This window comes from Anopheles moucheti, chromosome 2 (genome assembly GCF_943734755.1).
Source record: "Anopheles moucheti chromosome 2, idAnoMoucSN_F20_07, whole genome shotgun sequence".
Taxonomy (NCBI): domain Eukaryota; kingdom Metazoa; phylum Arthropoda; class Insecta; order Diptera; family Culicidae; genus Anopheles; species Anopheles moucheti.
The window spans coordinates 30,156,907-30,179,287 of NC_069140.1; the positions used below are offsets into that span (position 1 = coordinate 30,156,907).

Below are 22,381 nucleotides of genomic sequence, written 5' to 3' on the forward strand. Positions count from 1 at the left end.
ACTGGAGGATGCTTCCATACATACACACACTCAAAGGTACGCATGTTTTCTTCTTGTTCTTCTTCAACCCTTATCTAACACGGCGACATCAACGGTAGAGTTGAATGCTGGCGAAAGTGGAATCGTCGTTTGTAATTAGATGTGCCAAACTGAGTTAATACCGCTTGTTATGATAAGCAGGCTCGTGTCGGAAGCTTTAGGTAATGGAGCGAACGTGCATCAGGCAATGGGATTTACTTACCACTACTTATGTTAGTACCAGAACAATCCACCGGGAATGTTGCAATCGGGCAACAGCTTCATCACGGCACGGGAAACTTCATTTCTCTCTAATGATGTGCCCAATGCGGGTTTTCGTCGAAGTACATACGGATTGGCTAACGAGAGCTGCATTGATGCAACCGCAACCTGCATTTGGTAAGTAATTTGAGCACCAATAAACGGTTTAGTGGCGATTAAGCTTGGTATGGTCATAGTGTGTTTCATAAACTGTAGACCTAAGTAATAACTTAAATATTAGATATGCTGAAATGATTTCGTTTGCCTTAAAGTATGCAGTCCGCAAGACAAAAGCCAAAATCGCGAACGATAGTCACATTTGATCCGACATTGGATAAATTTGAATTGGATGGATCATATCAGGACAGATCTGATCAGAACATCTATTTCTTCCTGTAACTAGAGTTTTGCTTCATGAATCTTTTGACAAGAGTCATTCACATGAATCTTAAATGAGGAAACATTCGAATCAAGAATAGACTCTCAAAAGAATCGTGAATCCTCAGAGCAGTGGAGGATGAAAGACTTATGGCGATCGTACATGTTGGATGATTCAAGAATCTGATTCATTCAACACTAGTCTAAACTACAGCTTTGGTCACTTGTCCAGGTCTTATGGAAGCATGACGGATAAATCGAAAGACTTCCCGAGGTTGAGTCCTGAGTAGTTGAATTCTTAAGAATCCTTTCGATGATCAAGACGGTGACCATATCCTCCAATTTGCTGATTACGAACACATTTCTTTCCACCTTTGTCCACCAGAAGCTTCACATGTTGTTGTGCTTTTCATAGTTCAAGTTACGGTTTTATTTGCTTTCGTATGTCTTTAAATCCTACATCGTTAACATACCCTCAACAAACAGAAAATCGAAATAAGTCAAAAAGAACGTTAACACCACCACTATTTCTTCCACTCTCCAGCTTAACACCACTAAACAACAAAGTCTTCAAAATAAGGGAAGGAAAGAAGCGTGGGGATAGGAATAGGGGGATTTAAAAGTTTGAAAACAATAAGTATCGCTATAGTTGAAACATAAACTGTTGGCGGTTTCTTTGCCCCCCTCCCTGTCGATTGTTTGTTCTGTGATTTGCGCCCAATTTCCCTTCCCTTCATTGCTTTTGTGTTCTTCCCTGTTCCCCTCACCGTTTTCACTGCCATTGTTGTTACCGTTCCGAAATGAAGTGGCCCCACTCTCTGCCGTTCCGTTCGGTTTCCCGTTTTTTTCCCATTCCTTCATGTACTTTTGCATACATATCACAGACATTTGTTTCTAGTACGGTTCATCTTCCTTAACCCCCCCCCCCCCCCCCTGCTTCTTTTTGCTTAATTGATCACCTTTCCCTAGGGATTAAGTCTCTTCACTTGCTTTACCTTCTCTACCGCTCTATCGGCGGGCCTAGCCCATGTCCCCCTGTTGGTGTTGCACGCAACGACCGTCTCGTCGAACTCGCCGGGGCCGGCTAGCCCGTACCCTGTTGCCATCGAACCATTATTGTGCGCCATTTACGTGTCTGATGAGTTTTCCCACCTCGTGACCATTTTGCGATAATTGATAATGAAGCTCTGCTTCTACGCCTGCCGCCAATGCTGCAGGTTTGCGATAGTAATGCACTCAGCTTTTAGGAGATGCAATTCGATTGCACGCGTAAAATCACACCACGCTGTCGTATGGCGAGAGCGAAAGGGCCGCAGATTCCTCAAACACAAAGGTGAGAAGATGGGATTTTGCGTTGCTAGTGTTATTAAGTCAAATTCCTGCACACTTTACACATTGCATCCTGCCATGTCGTTCATCAAATTGAGCGGTGTGGGTAAAACCAAACGGATCAGCTATGGCACCAATCGGTGACGGTAGTGCGCGATCGGAGATCGCAGCTCATAACATACTCAATCGGGCAAACATTATTTACACCACAATCGAGCTTAATTTGTAAAAGCCGAGACAAAACATTTGCAAACAAATACCGAGGCCAAAACACCAAAACCCCGCACTATATTCATCAGCTGCGCTACCTTCATGTTTTGAGCAAACGTCTCGTTAAACTGTCGCCTACACTTTTTCTACACCTATGTACGTTTCGTTCTATCGCTTGTATGTAAATCTAATCGACACGGTTCTGTTTGTTATACTGTTGTCGAACTATCGAGATAAATGGTTCCAAAAGAAGAATGAACGGAAAAAGCAAGCGAAACCGTGTACACGCACTGATCGCGCTTGGTCGCGTACAAAAATACAATAGCGGGCCCCAAAACACGGTTCCGTTAGGCGGCGGGCGGGTTTTCTTACTCTTAAAAATTGGGTAGCAAAAGCAAACGAAACCAAAATTGCTCGTTTTCACGCACGCTTTTGGGGGAGGTTGTAGTTGTTGTTTTTGTTTGTTTTCTTGTAGGCTTAAAAATGGATTCTACCGGACAATTAATCCTTAGCTCCGTTCGCTCCGTCTAACCGTTCAGCTCTATTGCTACTACGCTTGTTCTGCCCTGAAGGAACTATCTTCACGCGGCCCACTCTCGATAAACATGGGGAAGAAAAGCATGCTGTTCGGTGGCGGTTGTTTGGCATTTCTGTTCTGTCGAGTGTTGTCCCGCAACCCGCATCATGTATTGCATGTATAGAATTTAAAAAAACGCTACTACTTTTGGTAGTCCAAATGACCAAACTTTACACGCGCATCATCATCTTACTTTTACCGGGTTTGTTTTTAACTATTAAAACAATTATAAATCACTCGTAGATACCGTCGTGGCTCAACCAAACCTCACCAAACCGCAGCGTTAAATGCATCTTCTGAGTGAACCATCCGTTCCGCACTAAACTTCCTCAGCTCACCTAGTGCGCTTCTCGCTAGGCGCTGTGTCTATCCCGTTTCTATTAAATTAGTTATCGAACTAAACGTCACAAAAGAATTAATAATAAATTAAAGATCAACAACGAAACACGTTCTGCTAAAGGTACAAAATCACACATGCGCCCACAGCGACGCATTTCAAGCCCTCACAAAACCCAACATAACAAAGACATGCCATGTCTTTTCTTCCTCGTTGCCGGCAACTTATCTCTCCAACGTCCTATTTGTCTGTTCTCTCTCTATCGCTCTGTTCCCTTTTAGTTTGGAGATGGCTTCCTTCCAAGTGCTTTTAGCAGCATTCGTTCCAAACGTGATCCCTCTACCCTACTCATAAAGCTTGCTATGTAGCGTCCTCGTGGAAGTACTGTTGATTTAAACTACCACTGTCTTCCAGCACGCTGCTGGCACCGTCCGCAATCATTGCACCGAGCAGCCCCTGTTCGTCCGCTCCGCTACCTTCCGTGGCCGAGTCCTGGATCAACAGTGAGAGCGTTTCCAGGCTCTTGCGCACCTTAATGATCTGCTCCAGATTTGAGTTCAGCACAATCTGAGCCTCCTCCTTGCTCTTGCTGTGCAAACGCTTCTGCCACCGGAGCACATCGAGATAAAAGTCTGTGTCGTCACCCTAAAAAAAATAAACGAACCCGCAAACATTAGCAACACACCCTAGCGGGGCAGACGCTTCCGCAGACGGATTCCGCGTGGTGAAAGAATAGCTTACCAATCGAATGGGTGGCGCGGCGAGACGGGCCTGCAACGCGTGTATCTTGTAGGCCAGAAAGCAGGAAAACAGCGCCAGCAGGACAGCCAATATTAATCCTATGTGTATAATACCAAAATCGGAGGGAAGGATGTGTCGGAGCTTTTGCTTTACAAGGGACAGTTTGCTACGGCCGGCACCGTCACCGTACACGCCGCGTGCACCAGTACCGCCACCATCACCAATCAAACCGCCCGCCAGCATCGGTAAAGTCTTCTCACCCTTCAGCCCATCGAGTGCACCGGCCGCGACGGCCACCTTGAGAATGGCCGGGCTTTTCACGATGGCGGGCGATTTGAGCAGCAGTTCCTTTTTAAGTTTCTTTTGCTTCTGCAGCACGGTGGAATCTGGAAATGGGAATGAAATGTCGTTTGCCGGGAATGAAAATGCCGCTCCTTTGCGCGTACACTATTCGCTGTTACGCACCATCGGACGACTGGTTCGTACCGCCACCTTCCGTCACGTTCAGCTGCTTCTCGTGCGAATCGCCCGAGTCGAGCAGATCGGGCATTTCGTCCTTCCCGTGGAACGAGCTTTCGTTACCATCGTAGCAGCTGCTGTCCTCATCCAGCGAACCTTCCGAACCTTCCGCGTGCAGCGGTGCCAGCCGGGTGTGCTGGATACTGCCCAGCGAGTCGCTCAGTGGCGTCGTTGCCCGTTCCCACACGCTGCACATCAGATAGTAGGCGGCTTCGCGGCTCAGGAAGCTGCCGAACACGTGCCGATCGTCGCGCGTCTTCACGCCGACCGCATTCGGGAACATGTAGGCCGTCTTCTCACGCGATATGTCCAGCACGGAAACGGTCGGGATGAGCAACTGAAACAGCAGAGCGTATGGTGTTATTCCGATTCGTTAGCGATTGTGTCGTCGAACGCCGAGCCTACCTTCGTTACATATCCAAACACGTTCGAGTAGAAGGCGAAGTAGTTCTGCGTAATGTACAGATAACCCTGCAGCAGGATGTCTCCAACGAGGGCGCAAGAGAAATCTGCAAACAAAAAGCCAAACAGTTAGTGACGTACCGGGGAACAGAACAGGGCAGCCACCAAAACTTACAATCCAGCACGACCTCATCGTCCGGAACCTGTGCGAAATGTTGGGCGAACTTTTTCTGCTCCCATGACATACCACCCTCCTTCTTTTTGTGGTGCTTTTCCGGCTTGTCGACGGTGTCCCGCGTGCTGCTGAACGATTTCAGGGGATGTGGACTAGAGCTGCGTATCGTGGACGACCGTGCCGACGGAGACAGCGATTTGAGCGATCTGCAAAACAGGGAACAAACACACACGTACAATTAGTGCCAGCACTCGATGCATTCGTCCCCTTCCTTCCTATCCCCTGATGACCTTGGGTTTGCATTGTGCCGATAGGTACGCCCCTTATTGACTTCCGACACTGCACGCGATGAAGGTCAAGTTCAACGAGCGAAACACATCTGCAATTGCAATCGATGCGGGTGGCGTTTCGACCATCGGACCACCCCACACCCCGGTGTGCATCGGTTTATTGGTGAGAAAGGATGCACATTGCACCGTCAGAGTAGATGCACCGATCACACCGATCGGTCATGTCAATCAGAAACAGCTGTTTCTTCTTTTCGATGCTCGGCTCGGACGGTAACCGAACAGTGCGCCACGCCACGCCACGTGTCTGTGTGTCTTCCAGCGAAGGTGTCAAACTACAACATCCGCCGTCATGCCGTACGAGATGTACTAATTCAATTTACATTCCATTTGCATCTGATTAGTAGCTGCAGGTAGGGTGTCGCCGGCCATTTGCACCGCCCGTGGTGGTACTAGCCCCAGCTAACCGATTTCCTTCGCTTTGCGTGCATACCATGCGGACCATAACCGAAACGGTTGTACCGGTCAAATTGATCCATTTTGCCACGCGTCATGCGAACGAGGTCGGTTTTATTTTATATACACGCTCAGCGTAATTTCGTCGTTTAATTAAAGCATCTGCTAAAGAGCCGCAATTGTGTGGTTGCTTTAAAGGAAAGAAAGGAGCTTAACGAGCAAATTATATTGGGCGAAGTACTTCCATTTGACTCTCATTCAAGAGCAATGACAAATAAAATAGAGCGCAAGGCACATGATTTGCCGTTATTACAGGTCTTATTTTCTGAAGTGTTGGGAAGTTGTGTCTTATAAATCTTTTTGGAAGATTAATTCATAATAATCATTAGCGAACAGTCATTTAAATCAAGAATTGACTGTTAAAAGATTCATGAATCATCGGAACATTTATGGATTGACCCTTTGCAGACCCTAAGCGAAATGGTTATGTGGAAACCAATGAGGGGGAAGGGGGTCCGATTAAAAGTGGACAAGCTCCTTGGAGGTCATCAATCTTTACTGATTGATAAATATAACAGGATGGCAACCGATGACCTTGGGGATGGATGGACCTTAGATGATTCATGTAAATAATAATAATCATTTTGAATAGAGATTCATTTCTTAAATTTCTTTTAAAAAAACATTGCAATACAAATTTTAGTAGCAGTTTGACAGGATGTTCTTAAATATTGGTAACTTTTATGACAAAATTTGCTCACGTTTATAATTTTGTTCCAAATGCGAGATTTTGCTGAATGTTTTTCAACTAGTTTGCCTACAAAACAAAGAAAAATCAAGTTAAAATAAAAGTGTACGGCTAGTTTTGGTAAATTGTGATGAATTGTTGATATGAAAATTTCAACTTCATCGATTCACAGGTGTACAAGAATTTATGGGCACCGATTTGCCAATTTTGTGCATTAACTTGAGCTGAAAATTCTTTGTTTGTCGGTTTATCGATGGGACTATTCTTTTTTTTCTTTCTTAGCAAATATTCGCAACGTTTCGAACCAAAAACAAAACAAACAAAATGATTCGATATTTTCGAACAACGGCTGGCTGTACGTTTCCCCCATTTGCTGGGAACGAAGCGATATGCTCGAATCGATTATACAACAGTTAATTAGGTCTTAACTTCTATACCGCTTATCAACGAATCCAACTAACTTCACTTATCCACACTGATACACTATCGGCTTTTAGAGTGGCATTAACATTCCTGCTTAAAATATAAACTAACTGATAACACGTGTACCGAATGCCCACCGTGGCGTGTACGGATCGGGGAAAATCTACCATTCCATATCACGAGTTTGGCGCAAATTGATATTTTTCCATAATTTTGTAAGGGCGCACGAACAAATTTATTAATTTCTGTAAATATTTAGTTAATGAAAAGTTCATTTTTCTTTTTAAATATTAAATAAAGAAAAAAAAACATAGTGCATCAATCAAATAACTACCATCAGCCACAATTAGTTTCGAACATAAAAAATCCTCTTCACACTTTACCTAAATTACCCACTCTAGATATGGGATTTGGCTCGGGAACAATTCACGCAAAAGCATCATTACATTCAATTCCAACTCGACAATGATCGGTAAGCCGATTAAGCGAACGTCGTTTCGACGTTTTTCCAATGATAAAGAATTGGCGGTGCAATCGACAGCTAGCTTTACAGCGCCATCATCACCGATGGGTATAAAGTTTATTTTTGCTGTTCGAGCTCGTTTTGCTCGATGGTTGGTCCGTATTTAATTACCGCATAAAACGTAATACGAGAAATGGTTACTTGCAGTTGCAGCACGTGTAAAAGCAGTGTGCCATTTTTAGAAGGAGTTTGTGATGTTTAATCCCATCACAAAATGTAGCTCAAGACGCAACGACAAAGATCATCGAAAGTGACATACCCTCTTCTTCTTCTATCTGTTTTTTTGTTGTTGTCGTCGTTGTTGCGTGATTCACTTGATTGATTGGTCTCGCCAGCTACGGCCAGCTATTGTTTGTGGACCATTTTATTCCCAGACATAGACGGAGGCCTTCACATTGCTGGGGGTTTCGGCTTTAATTACTGATGGGGTAATGGATTCATTGTTTCAATGTGTTTAATCACATGCGTGAATGAACTAAAGTAGCACTTCTTGGTGAAATAATTGGTTAGTTTTTATTTAAAAAAAAACATAAACCAACACTCCAACTGTGTTTATAATTTGCAACTCCACCCATTTAAGAGATCTGGAGTGGAGTAGTTGGAAGACGCGCTTTTCTCTTGAGTGTCACTAGCCTTTAGTGTCAATTTGTCTCCGCGACATGACCCCACCCGCACGACTACGAAATCCACCATTCTGAGCAGCTCTTTGAACACACTAATTGCTCGACTACCTCTTCTGTTCGCTGGAGGATCGACAACTATTGGGCCTCTATCCTAACGGTTGGATCTCGAGAACACTTTACTTCCTTATCAGTAGTGTAGCGCACAACTGCTTTTAGGTCTTCGCGAGTCTTTAAAACCGCACCCGGTCTCGAGTGCCGTAGTCAAGGTCAGCCAATGGCTTATCCTCAGCCTTTCTGGCGAAGGCATCAACGCCATCACTCCATCTCAATTTGGACTTATCACGACTCTTCTGTCCATGTGGTAAGTCTAATCCGCTGTACGACAGTGAGTTCTAGCTGTATAGCTCGTAGAGCTCGTCATAGTAACGACTCCTCCACTATCGTTCCAAAACTCCTTCTGAGCATCTTCTTCTCGAACGCAGCTAAGAAGGGTTCGCTATTTTCGGACAAAATCTATGTCTTAGAGTCGCATGTGAGTACTGGAACTATGTAAGTTCTTTGTAGTCCCTGCTTCACGTTCGTCGCGACAGTTGTTTTCTGTGGAGAAGTCTCCTCAGACTGTACAAAGACCGGTAGACAGCCAACACCCTAGCGCGTATCTCAACATCAATGTTGTTGTCTGTATCGACCTTTGAACCAAGATAGGTGAAATTTAGGATGACTTCGAACTTACGCATGTACCTATCTGTATGTCAGCGCCCTGCGTAAGTAAGTATTTGTTAGCAGAGTCGTTGGTGACTCCAACCTGATCAACCTGATTGATATTGTAGGGTATAATACCTTCTTTTGGGAAGGAAACAACAAACTTTTCTTATCCAATCCCTACGAAAGTGCTGAACTATATTACGGTGCTAATAGATAACGAGAAATTTCGCACAATGAGAAAAATGAGAAATGTTATTTTAGTACAATCCTGCTTTTTAGTACGGGAAATTTCGCAAATCTGAGAAATGAGCGTTTGTCGAAATTTGACAAACAAGGAGTTTCTCGCTTTTGAGAAACGCGGTTATGTAAACAATCATTCGTCAACACGCGGTGCATGCGGTAAAGTGCTCAAAACTGTATTCAAAAAAAGTGTTTTGAAAAGTTTGATAAAGAGAAATGGGTAAGTCTTAATGCATTTATTTGTTCACAAAGTGTTCAGCAGTTCTGTTCACTTCCACTTCCAAACGTAAACAAATGCAACTCGATGCAGATAGTTGTTTTGACAGCTCGGCTGTGTATGCTAAACTACTTCTCAGCAATTAGACGGTGAGAAGGCTAAAAACCCGCGAAATTTGTGAGAAACTACAATTTTGACAGCTCACGATTTCTCATTTTTCTCATTTTGCGAAATTTCTCGTCATCTATTAGCACCGTTAAGCATTAAGCATCATTATCGTATTATACGCGATATTCTGGTACCGTGGTAACTCTAGCTTTAAACCTACCGATAGAGTGCACTATGCTTGCGCAACCGTACACTGTGCACTTCCGGATCATCATCGGTAGCGATGTTTGGTGTCGAATACGCTGGAGTTAGCGGCATCTTGAAGCAGCGTTATGAAGTTGTGATCACCGCTCTGTGAAAATTCCTGCACAACTCCCACGGCCTCCAATTGATGTTTTATATTTCTGATACAACACTTCAATGCAATAGAATTTTATTCCTATCAAAAACGCTCCAGGTGGCAGTTTAGCATTTGAATTGCACGATCGCTCAACACAACACAAAAGGCACACACTACACGGTACTATTACTTCAAACGATTAATATCCACGGTATGCTGGCAGCTGCTGCAGAACAAGTGCAACGCCGGTCCGCCGACTCTACGGGCAAACAACGGTCAATTTTGCTTCACACTACCGATGAAAGCAATGTCAATTTCTCGCGTCATCGTCGTCTTCGTCGTCCGATGTTGACCGTGTGCTTTCGTAACGAAAGCGGTCGGTGTGGTGTCGGTTTGGAAGCGATTTCAATCAACAGCAGCAAGTGGTGGGTGCCTTTTCAACGAAGGCCGCGCACCGTCCGCGGCTCAGAATGGGAGCAACAACATCAACAAACGCGGCCAACAACAACACACGCGCACACACACACACACATAAACCATCGAAACAAGGGGATGAAGTTTCATCTCGTCTGGTTGACGTTTGTGAGATGCGTAACGCAAAGCCGAACGTGCGCCAGCTGCCGGGGGTGAAAAGTATTACAATCGCGTAGAATGACTTATTTCATTCCCACTTTTGTTGTTCACACAAGTTGAAAATGTTTCACTTATTACACTGATAACTACCAAGCACACACACACACACCTCGTAGCGAGGTACAAGATAAAGCTAGGGAAACGTTACCGCGTTTGGGATCTCATTTCGTCAACAGTAACTTGAAAAGTCCATGCTGGCGGCAATGTAGTTCAACATGCACTTCTTCTTGTGACGCCCTCCCTCCACACCTCGGCGAGTACGCACTTCGGTGTAAATTAAGTCCCTCGTCCCCCGGTAAAGCCAATCGATTTGTGACCGTTTACAGCCGGGCCTTAAATATCACACAAACACGATCGGTGGTGATGGTGGTGGCGCAGAGCTAACTACAGCAATAAAGGCCATTGTCGCTGTCTGCTGCTCCCGGCGAGTATCTTCCTTTGGGGGCGCATGTTTAATTTTTAGAAAACGATCACACGATGCGCACACGGAGCAGTATTTTGTCGTGCCTGCCTGCGCTGCCACAACGAAAAACAATAGCCAGCACACACGCTTCTTTCCACGATTGTACGGCTCGGAACAATGACAGATCCCGACACTGTTTATAAACAATAGCAAACGCTCTTTCCAACCGGCACCAAGTTGGCTGAATGGCTTGGCGTTGTGTTGTGTTGAAACAGGCGAAACAACAGCGCCAACGACCGTAAATAGGATTGCCCGATTCACTTTCAGCGTCACGAACGATCACGAGTTGAATGAAACCGGGCCGGATTGTGTTGCGTGGTGCTGCGGTGGTGAGCCTCAACCTCAACAGCAGCTACCAACTGATCCCGATGCCACTTGAGAACTGAACTGTCATCTTGCCCGCTTGAGCGCAAGTCTGCTAAGAAGGTTCGATTCCTATCCCAACCAGTTCCATCCGGTACGCATCTCTTTCCCTCTCGCTTGCCCTTTTTTTGATAAGGATTATCTTATCAATCAAACGATGCCATTATCGCACCGCATCCACTGCGGGCGCTGGAACGAAATCGGGTTCCACGTGTGTGCGAGGTTTTGGCTGTTCATCCCAGGACCTGTACCAATAATCGAAGCAGGGGTTGGTTTTTTGTTTTCGTCATCGTCATAAGCCGGGTAACGTTTCTCCCGTGACACGATAATGATAAGCCAAAAGCAACTTCACTGGTTTTCCGCCCTCCCTCCCGAACCAATTATTAGTCGACAGTTTTGCCTGTTGAGGTTTGCTTCAAATTGAAAAGTAGAAAACATTTGTGCAATCGGATCGGACATTTGCTAAATCATCACTTTTTTCCTTGCCATTGCTATTCCCCACTGACCCACTGGTGCGCGTACGGAAGCCATCGGATGGCCACAACCGATTCTGCTAGATAAGCACAAACTAGTATTGGTTAAAGTCCTAGTTTTTTCTGGAGTCACTCAAATATCAATGTTGTCATATCAATGGAAATTATTTGCAAAATTTCTGTACAATTTTTTGTCTTGATCAATGCTGGTGGTTTGCCAGAATCTTCGACAATAGTGAGAAAAACACGAAAGAATAGCGTTGAAAAACTAATGGAAATTTTTTTGAAACACATGAGAAATCACAAAATACTGTATATCCATTAAGTTACAAAGAAAATTACACAAAAACCTTGTGGAATTTTCATGAACAAGTCATAAAACCATCAAGTCGTCCACCTATGGAAAAATGTTGCACAATGCGAGGTAAACTATAAGAGATTTAATAGAAAACAGACTAAAGCTCAATTAAACCCTCTTTGAAAATCCGTGGAACACTGTTGGAAAATTCGGTGTTGACTCCAGGGTTGAATGCAGTACCGACTCCGGATATAACTCCGGAATACTTCAGAGTTCAAACCTGAGCTAACACTGAAGTTGGCTCTGGTGTTTAATTTGAAGTGTTTCGTACCTAAATCCGGAGTTGACTTGTGAGTAGTCCGTAGTATAATCCGGAACAAACCACACTCCCATCACTACCACAAAAATCAAGGTGTTTGGGCCGAAAGATGGGCGAACCCGGTTTAATTGGAGGTGCAATGTAATTCGCAGCACGTCAATGACAACACCTGCCTTAAAATTTTCAGATAAAAGAAATAAAGTCCCATTCCTCAAGCAATTCCTATCAATAAATACTCTATTGGAGCGTTTTGATACGATCCGAAGCTGCCAGTGACATTACACCTGGTGGTCATGAACAGGTCTCGTGCTTTGGTTGGATTAAAAAGAAAAAACCATGACCGAATGGTAAAAATGGCGATAAGCTATCGGTGGGCTAGTTGAGCACGTGGACGTGGAAATTGCGAACCAACCAATTCGCTAACCATGTTTTCCAGTCCAGTCCAAGTTTACGTGAGACAGCACCGTAATCCTTTCTTCCTGTTCCGCAGATAGAGTGACCGTTCTTCGATTTTTTTTCTTCTCAGACATCAACGCGCCTCAACGTAATGAAACGAGATAGATAAAGGTGTGTCCGGTAGGCATAACACCTGGCCAGGTAACGGAAGGCCCGAGGCGACACCATGACTGATAAGGGGAGGAGACGGTTCGGGGGGGCTTACCGATAGAGACACGCTACCGCACGTTGCGAATTTGTGCGTGAAGGGAAGTTTCTACCCTGGGCTGTTTGGAAGCGCATACATTATCAGCAGTAATTAAATAGTTATATCAGTGGGAATTCAACTCTGTTTTTTTTTTCATTCGGGACATTTGTTAACGCAAAAAGTACCTCTGCCTGTGGTTTATGACTCGACCGTAGTTTCATGTAGGACATTAGTCATAGACCTTGTAACGGAATCGATTGGTGCTAAAAACATGCTTTTATCACATTGAGTAATTCACACCTTAAATCAAATAGATAACACCTCGGAACCCTCTTCCTTGCTAGAGGGCGAGTTCTAGAACTGAATCATGCACACTAAATGCAGCCCGCACACGTTACCCGTTATAGTACACTAATTATGCCCCTGAAGGTATGCAAGCGTTACTTACTTAGGGTCGCTTTTCGCTGTCGAATGACTAGGACTGCGTGAGAGTACATTCAGGTGGGCCACACCCTCCGGTTGCCCACCGGGGGTTTCCACGCTGCTGAGGGGTTCTATCGTGGAGGACAGTGGTAGTGGACGCGTCCCTAGCCCAACACTGTTGGCGGATCTGTGTGAAAAATGGAATAAAAAATGCATAAAATCAGTGTCATACATGGTAGTTTGCATACGATCATATGTGAGATGGGGGTTTCAAGAAAGCTGTCTATATTGTGTAATGTACAACTGGCATACATAAACAAGGATAATATTGGCATGCATCACACCTTCTCCGTAATCGGGACGTAACCCATTCGCTACACACGCTTGAATATATAACTTTTCAGTGGCCAAAACTCCTCTTCCTTTCCGCCTATACTAACGCACATCATAACGCTAAGGTGGTGGTGGTTTCGTAAAGTGCAACCTAGACCGACATTGGCAAAATGCGGACGCGGCAATGAACTGTCGGATATCGTGTGAGTTTGCCCTGTGTGGGCAACGGCACCCCAGGAATAAGGGGAGTCTCGCAATATAATCGATAGACCAGCGTAACCCAACGAAACATTACGCACCCCTCTCTCCGCATCAAGGTGCGATACTCCTATTCTTAAAAATAGCTCCATCCATGAGCTGCGGCCGGCCTGGCGTCGGAGCAACGTAGAATACACGCAGTATAATAGGATTAAACCATCCCTTCCCTCCCAAAAACACATGCTATTGGGTTCCTGCCGTTGGGCCACGTGTTAGCTGATGAAACTAGAGCACACCGGTCTCAACAGCTGCCCTCTCGCATGTCACAGGTGACAGAAGCCAGCGCGAAAATTGAGTCATTGTACCTGGTGGTGGTGGTGGTGGTGGAGATGCCTTAGCCCAGACAGTGAGCGAGCGAGCCGTTAATTATCTTCTTTCGATGACGAAATTTGGAATCCTACTTAAGCGTTAACTGCTATTTTTGCACCACACCTAGAAGCGGATATCGGTCACGTTTGCCGCAGTACGCCACATATCCTCAACAGTCTGGGAGGTGGTTTCGAGCTGATCTAACGTATTGGCTTGGAGGTTTAGTGGAACTTTATGGAACTAACTGTGCCCGATGGCACGTTATCTCCCGTACCTGGACTTGCGGAGCATGATACGGCGCGCCTTGTACAAACGCTTCGCAGCCGGCGAAGAGGACGATGCCGATGACGTGGACGATACCTCGGACGAACCGAGCTTACTGTTGCTGCGTACCATCGCTGGGTTGCTGCCGTTAGTGCCGTGATTCATGCTGGCAATACCTTGCACAAAGCACAACATGATCTCGTCCTGTGATCAAACTCCACACTGTAGGCGGTTGTGTTTCGTCGTGTTTCCTTTTTGCACTCTAACCACTCATCAACAGCACCATTCAAACGAAACCTTTTTACATGGCCCAGAGTATGGCCGTTTGGCTTGCTTCTTGGACAACCCCTTCTGGGTGAGTGGAGTCGTTTTTTTCTACACCGAAAACAGGGAAGAGAGAAACCACCGTCACTACCATCGACGATAAAAAACAACACCGAATAACACTAACGACGATCGATCATCCGGGTTTCGTACGGTCCAACACACGCCAAGAAGCTTCCGAACCGGTCCGGTTGACCGGCGAAACAAGCGGGAAATTTACGATTTGCTCACGTTCCACAACGCAACACTCGGAAATGTCCCGATAGCATGATACCGGCGCGTAACGGCTCACGGCGGCGGCCCATGCTGTTACTTGTTGATGTTTTGCCGTTTCGACCAATTCCCATGTCAAACGGTGAAATTGTTGTACAAAACGGTGTATTTTCTTTTTTGCTTCGTTTCATACCTTCCAACGAGTCCTGATGAGCTTCCAAACCCAGTTAGTGCGAGCCATGCATGAGGCATCTATTCCCACGCTTCGTTCCGTTCGGTTGTACGCCATCCAACAAAATGGCAGGTACCATGAATTATGAAACGGCGAAACGGTTGAATAATTAAGCACCCACAAGCTGTTCCATCAAACCATCATCCTTCGGGTTCTTGCGGGCCATCAGGATCGACACGGCGAAAGGATCGAACGGGGTAGTACCCCGTAGTAGTAGTAGTACCAGAGCTTGTTCTAACGGCGAACGGTGGCAACATTATAATTCAACACGTAGCGGGACATCTACTGCTATTGACACAGACTTCGTAACGACCTCCACTATCTGTCATGCATGTCAAAGCTTTGTCACATATCCCGTCCCGTCAAACAACCGGATCAACCGGTACAACGGAAGTCGGATTTGCGTAAGAACAACGCGCTCCCTCTCCTGGTCCAAACCAAGGGGGATCCCATCTCTCGCGACGAATTGCCAACAGATGGCAGGGACGGTATGTGATAAGCACAAATAGTGCCCAGGTGTCAAGGTGTTTTATGGCCGAACCGCTCCCACCCCCTTCCCGGTTGTCTGTGATCTGTGCGCCAGCGTTTTGGGTATCATTACATCGACGTGTTTGCAATGCAGAGGCGCGCACGCCGTGTCCCACCGCCACGTTTGATTACTGCCAGGCGATAGAACCAAGCGCAATTTCCGTTTCTTATCAGTGGCAGTGAGATGACGGCAGTGGGCCAGTCCGGCTGGGCACTGGGAATGATGATACAGATAGCCTGCAGTGGGAGAACCCACCGACGGTCCCCCAACGTTTGCAGTTTATTTGGGCGCGTTTGAACATTCTAGTTCACGACCTTGCATGTGTAATTAAAGCTAAATAGGTTATCGCTTCATTAGAACGATCTGCCATCTGGAGGTTGGAAGTTATTTATCTGGAGAGGAGAGCAACCTTAAAGGCACACCCATTGAAGGGATGCTCGTTTAAACCACTGCCAGGATAAGGACTCCCGTATAATTCCTTCCCCGGAAAGGTTCATCCGAGACCGGCGCATCATTCTCTAGGCTTCGTAACAATGGAAAGATGAAAGCACAAGTACACAAGATGCCTGGTTATTGCGATAACCTCCTTCCCATTATCGACCCTCGCATGGGGCTCGGAGTGTATTTTGCGTTGAACACCGCAGCAAACAGGAGGTCCCTTTTTCCGTGATGTCGAGGCGGATGTTTTTTTTTCTTCATTCTTTTGCCGCTGTTGTTGCTTTAATCATCATCACTGTGGTGTTGACGCCATGCTGGCGACTAGTCGGTGCCGATGACCGGTTGACCGACCGGCACACCGTACACACATCTACCCCTCTCAAGCCGGCGGGGTATTCGATCGACACTTGTCGTGCACTTTTTCCCGGTGTTTTTCTTTCTCTTCCTTCCGATAGGCAAACGCATTTTGTGAAAAAACCTCCGCAAACAGTTGGGTGCACTTTGCAGCACAACATGGCCCAACACATCCAACCAACCATGGCGAAATTATGAAATCGATGGCACCCGCGACTCGGAGGGAGAAAAAACCCCCCCACCGGGTTTCGTACAATAATCGGTGCTGAATAGGAAGCAGGAACACCTTTAACGTTTGTTCAGCACCATCGCTTCCTGCCATGGAAAACTATCCATGCCAGTCCAGTTATTGGTGTTTGGTGGTGTATTTTCAATCTCCGAGCATACCCCAAGGCCGTGTACGGGTTGCAATTTTGCACGTGTGCACAACTTTTGCTGAGGTTTTCTCCTTTTTACGTGCACTCCGCTGTCAGTTGCTTGTCAGGAGAAACGGATATAACATTAAGTTTAAAATATTGATATTGTTTGCAAACTGTTTTGCGGATGAGATGGGCAGAGAGCTCGGCAAAATGCATCAACGGGGTTCCACCTCGCGAAACTTGCATGATCGGAAGCTTATCGAAGTTCCCACAATACATCAATCGAGGGTTATGTCACGGTTGCACACAATGCACAATCCTGGGATCGCTGAGAGATGTAATCCCCCCCTTCTGCTAGTGAGCCAACGATTTGCATTTGCACTGATTGTTTTCCCTCCCAAAAAAAAAAAATCATCCCCCTCCCCCCGAATGATGGCAGATTTCATTTGAAGACACTCTTCCCATCCTTCACGGCACATTTGCAATTCGCATCAGAGGCACTCTCAAGAAGTTTGGCACTTTTTGGTGGAAATTTAACGATGCACGATTCAATAGCTTTTACACTTGTTGGAAAACTGTTGCACTCAATAATATTCAAACAGCGATCGCGATTAAGCAGAAAAGTACAGACAACTTCTGTCCAGCAGTTCTTCATATCACGTAGGAGTCGTTAAATCCGTAATCGCTTCATTGTGACGATTCCAGTTCCGAACTCTCGCATTTTTTTTTGGATGCGTTTCTTCCAAAACAAACACTAACTTTAACCGGTTCCGGAAATCATGCACTCAATAACAACGGTCGGAAAACGTGCCGTATCCGTACGAGGGCCGGATTGCGAATGCAAACGACCGGCCGGACGGTACGGTTAACAATGGTGGTGGCACACGATCTCTCCGGCGTACCACAGTGGCCAATGGACAATGGGGTGTGTAGTAGTAGCGGTTAGTGATAGTAGTTGTGCCGGTTACACCAGCATAGAGCAGGGTGGTTGTACCGTTCTGGCCGTGTGTGCCTTTCGCACATTCTACTGTCTGTTGCCTCTCAATAATCTGCGCTTTTCCCATTGTCTCTGCCGCGCAAACATATTCTCACTCTCATCGCGAGTTTCGAGCCCCATTTTGTTCATGTGTGTGTGGGCCTCTCAGCAACAAACGCCTGGGGGTAGGTGGTTTCTTCTGGTCAGAGGGGTTGGACAAAAATTGAGAAAAACCTACATGAATGAAGTCAACTCGAGCTCGGATTTTCCGCCGTTTAAACCGACTGTAGCGATGTGGGTCAAAAGTTAAATAAAAGCCCAATTCCGCTTGCGATGGTTGATTATCGCGAACAAATTAATTTGCAATATGACGAAAAACGAAAACAGTTGCAATGGGCAGACGAACCCTTCATTTAACACAGGGTGTGTTGACGAAGCAGGACGATCGTGGTATGATCGATGGACGCGGTAGTACAACAACCGCCATTAGAGTGAAGACAAAATGGGAGCAAATTGTCAATTTATTTTTTTTTCTGTAATTTACTGTCATTTAGAATGTGTTAGAATTGTTTTTTTTTTATGAGATGCTATTAGCACGTGTTTGCGACCAGTTTCATTGCCTTATCATTCTCCTTCAGTTAATGTGATCTTACGAGTACATTTGATGCGATCTTTAGCGAGCAATATGAAACAAATGAAGCATGTCAATGGAAATAAACATTAAAAATCCTCTAAACAACTTTGTTGATGCGCTCGGCAGCTCAGTTACTGAACGGCGAACAGTAAACAACAAAGCGCGAAACCAAAAAAAAAACCGCCAAACCGGGTGAAAAAGAGACGATTAAAAAGATCATTCACCGTATAACGGCACGGTAGGAAAATGGAATTTCGCACGATGATTGGGGATTGGTATATATATTTTTTTTTCGTAAACACCGTTAAATTGGCTATGAAACGTCATGCCAATAGTTTTTGCGTTAGCCGGAAATTTGGCGTTTTTCCAACCCTCCACCCTCCCTACCGCAGAAACAACCACTTCGGTTGCTTTGTTTTATTTATTGCGATCTAGAAAGCAATCGAGTTTTGCTACGGGACCACATTCATCCGTTAGCACGATCGTTTCTGATTGGTCGAAATTCAGCGACACGGAGCGACACACGCACAGGACAAGCGGACAAGTCTTTTTTTTTCCTCAACACATTTGACCTCGTTACCAGATGCGTAGCGTTTGTGGAAGTTTGTGTATTTTTTTGTTGGTTCTCATTTTTGCAAAACAAATTTCTTTGCTGCGAACATTTTGGGAGATTAAAAATATAATTTACTGCCGAGGTTATCGCCGCCGCTACACCGCGTTGAGCTGATCTTGTCGTTTGGGTCGTTTTTGCCAACTTCAATTGAATTATTCCAGCGCGATGAGCGTAAGAAATCCGTTGCAAGTCCCGTCCGGCGTAAGCAACGGGTTGGGGCAACGAAATAACAGAAACGATCATCACTTTTCGTGTAACTATCAACGTTACCAAGGGGAGAAAAGCGTTAGCACCGAAGCGAAGAAACCGAAACCAAGAAAGCTAAACTTCGAAGGGAAGTGCAAATGGCCGGAACAATCGTGCCTGTAACACGTAAAAGACGCGCGTACACATATGCTTCGCCTTTTTCGGCCTTTCGGTGTGCTTAACGGTTGTGCCGCGTCACGGGACGAGCACGGGAGCGTTGAGTACAGATGGCTCATACACCTGTCCGAAATGGAATACGCAGAGTGAACAAGTTTCGGTAGAACTGGTTTTATAGGCCGGTGGGGAACCCAGCTGCCGTGTGACGCTTAACGCGCCCGAAGAAAGTAATGGAGTTGTACTGCATTGATCGTTTTCGATATCCGAATTGCTTGCTGGCTCAAATTAGCTCAAATTCTAAAACGCCGTAGTGTGTGTTAATAAAAGCGCTAAATGAATTATTTCCTAAAAGAGTCATGCATCTGAATCTTTAGTAAGGAGTCATTCAAATTAGGATTTAACTCTGCAAAGAATCATGGCACATAGGGCACATGACGGATAAGCTGCTGGATGGTAATAAATCTTAAATGATTCATGAATCTTTAAAATAGATATTCAGATTAATTCATTCAGTTCAAAGATTCATTCTGATTGAAATCATATCGCCTGCGGATACAATACCCAACACAAGATGGCATGATTACCTTGTCATCTGATAGCGAGTTCATTACCGTCTCGTAAAATTGTCATATCAACTGGTTAATGTTTGTTCAATTGATGACTAGCTTCGAAAACGTTGTAATGTTTACTCGCAACTGCGTTGGCAAACTCATTGTTAACGTTCTTCCGAGTATTGCCCTTCTATATTCAATATCCGTGTGAACATTATTGTGTCGAGAGCTTCGAAAGGTTAAAGGTTGTGCCCGTGGTAATGAACCAAATAGACATTTCAAATCGAAGCGTTCGAAGGCACAGGAAAACACCTCGCCATGGGTACGTTAAAAAGTGAAACACATTGCGAGTACAATCACAAAAACCAAAACTTCCGGCCCCTCCAAAATGTGGGCGTTAAAGCCAAAGGGAACCGTGGAGAGATCAAACAAGAAATCCAATATCAATCACCTCTCGCCTCGTACCGGGTTCTAAAGACCTTGACCTGGAAAGTGGGCAACGAAGTTCTTTTGATTATTCATCCATTATGTTTTGCGGCCACAGGATGAGGTGTGGCATAGGTACTACGCCCAGCTGTGCCAGCCCACCCGGTTCGTACGGTCGCTCTTGGGGCTGCCGCTCTCGAAAACTCTGCGCCCCGGCCTAATCCATTAGAAGTCTATTTTTATAAGCACTCCCTGGCAAGAATCGGCGTAGTACACCCAGCACATGTCACTGTCGTTGATCTCATTTCCATATTACTTTTACCAGCTAGAAAGGTTCCATAAAATTAATTACCGCGCACCGTTGTGGTATTTAACTTTTTGGCTACAATTTATTACTGCTACACTAACTACATAGAAAGGCGAAAAGTTTGGGATACCAAAAACCATGCAAAACAACTACTAAAGTGAAGCGATGTGTTATGTATTCTACGCACAATAAGAAGAGTGGGAAAAAATGGATGGAAGTGATATAAAAGCACAATGTTATGAATGAAGGTGTTTCGTAAATCGAATAAGCAAAGCTTTCCTTGCTGTTCTGATAATGTTATAAAAGCCTTGCCGAGAGGTATCGGTAATAGGGCGCGCGCAACCAACACGGAACTTGGCAATAAAATCGGCCACACGCCAGGAAAGAGAGAGAACAACCCTCATCGTTCACATTTCACAGCGTTCACAAGATTGATGACGCTGGCGTGCGAGATCTAAAGGTAAAGGTCAGAGCGATAAAGGCGGTGCCGGGTAGAGCGCAGTTAGTGCTCGGAGAATGGCAACCGAACACAAGATTCGCCACTGGAACGACCGCGGTTGCTGTGTCAATCGACACCACATGGTGGGCGTAGCTGAGTGGCAAGACCTCGCAACCGTCCCTGTCACTTCTGCCAAATCACTGATAAACGCTCTGCCTGGTCCGAGTCACCAAGCAGGTTTAAGTGAACCATTGCGCCCTCGTACAATTGGCTCTCGGTGACAACTGGAAAATAAAGCGTATTATGCAAAAAGGTCATCGCATAACTATAATCCCGATCCAACGAAACGGACGGAGTCCTCGACGGGGGAACACCGCGTACACACGAACAGCTTGGGTTAGGGGGAAGAAGCACACGGTAGTGGAAAGATAAGCAAGGGAGCACTCACTTGGGTTGTCCAGCCCTGGAACTCGTCTTGTTCGCCTGTCCGTAGCTCGTTGTATCCGAGTGCACGCGCCGATGGCGTCCACCGGGTCCCTGGGCCCGCGTATTCGCGTCCAGATCCTCGTTAAAGATGTCGCCGGTGCTGTGCCGTTTGGCGGGCAGCTGCTCCGGCAGGAACGCATCCAGCACGGGCCGCTTGGCCGTCCGTACGTTGGCCGCATCCTCGTCCAGCTCGTGTACCACGTCGCTGTCGCTGGTGCAGGACCGCTCCGTCAGCTTTGGCCGGGTGCGCTTGAGCAGATAGCTCAGGCTCTGGCGAAACGAATGGCCCCGCTTGAAGGGGGGCGCTGTAACAACGGTGGCAGCCGGCACTACCAGCACCATCGTGGCCGATTCCGCACCGGAACTTCCACCACCGGTCAGTAGCTCATCCGGTGCGGTCGTATGGCGCAGTATCACAATCTCTTCCGTGTCGACCCCGTGCCGATCCTCTTCCGAGTCCATCTCAATGAGTCCGTTCGCACCGACGGATGGCTTCGATTTCGAACTTTTGCCGATGCGCAAACGGCGCGCAAAGTGGGTCAGAAATTTGCCGGAGCTTTTCTTCGGTCCGTCGTAGTACGACGGTTCGCTCGACATCGAAACCATCGCCGCAGCGGCCGGCATTTGGGGGGGTGTTTTCAGTTGGCAGATTTTTTTAATCGCACTCACACACACACACACACGAACACACGCGAAGCACTTTAGCACACAACAGACGGCGGGTTTATGCGGGACATTCGC

The 22,381-nt window shown here is 46.0% G+C and overlaps 1 protein-coding gene across 1 annotated transcript; it reads right to left on the minus strand.

Annotated features, from left to right (window-relative positions):
• Positions 1-1,063: 1,063 nt before the first annotated feature.
• LOC128297075 (GRAM domain-containing protein 2B-like) lies at positions 1,064-22,264 on the minus strand. The gene is made up of 7 exons (XM_053032638.1): positions 21,603-22,264; positions 13,258-13,419; positions 4,948-5,153; positions 4,776-4,879; positions 4,317-4,707; positions 3,852-4,237; positions 1,064-3,755 (listed from the first exon to the last, which is right to left on the minus strand). The coding sequence occupies exons 1-7, from the start codon at positions 22,262-22,264 to the stop codon at positions 3,471-3,473; spliced, it is 2,196 nt and encodes a 731-aa protein (XP_052888598.1). The 3' UTR covers positions 1,064-3,470.
• Positions 22,265-22,381: the final 117 nt, after the last annotated feature.

Bases quoted from the DNA above. Each gene is read 5' to 3' on its own strand.
- LOC128297075 (XM_053032638.1), bottom strand. From the start codon at position 22,264: ATGCCGGCCGCTGCGGCGATGGTTTCGATGTCGAGCGAACCGTCGTAC. The intron at 4,238-4,316 runs GTGCGTAACAGC...TCCCATTTCCAG, and splicing joins TACGAACCAGTCGTCCGATG to ATTCCACCGTGCTGCAGAAG. The intron at 3,756-3,851 runs GTAAGCTATTCT...TATTTTTTTTAG, and splicing joins CCGCGCCACCCATTCGATTG to GGTGACGACACAGACTTTTA.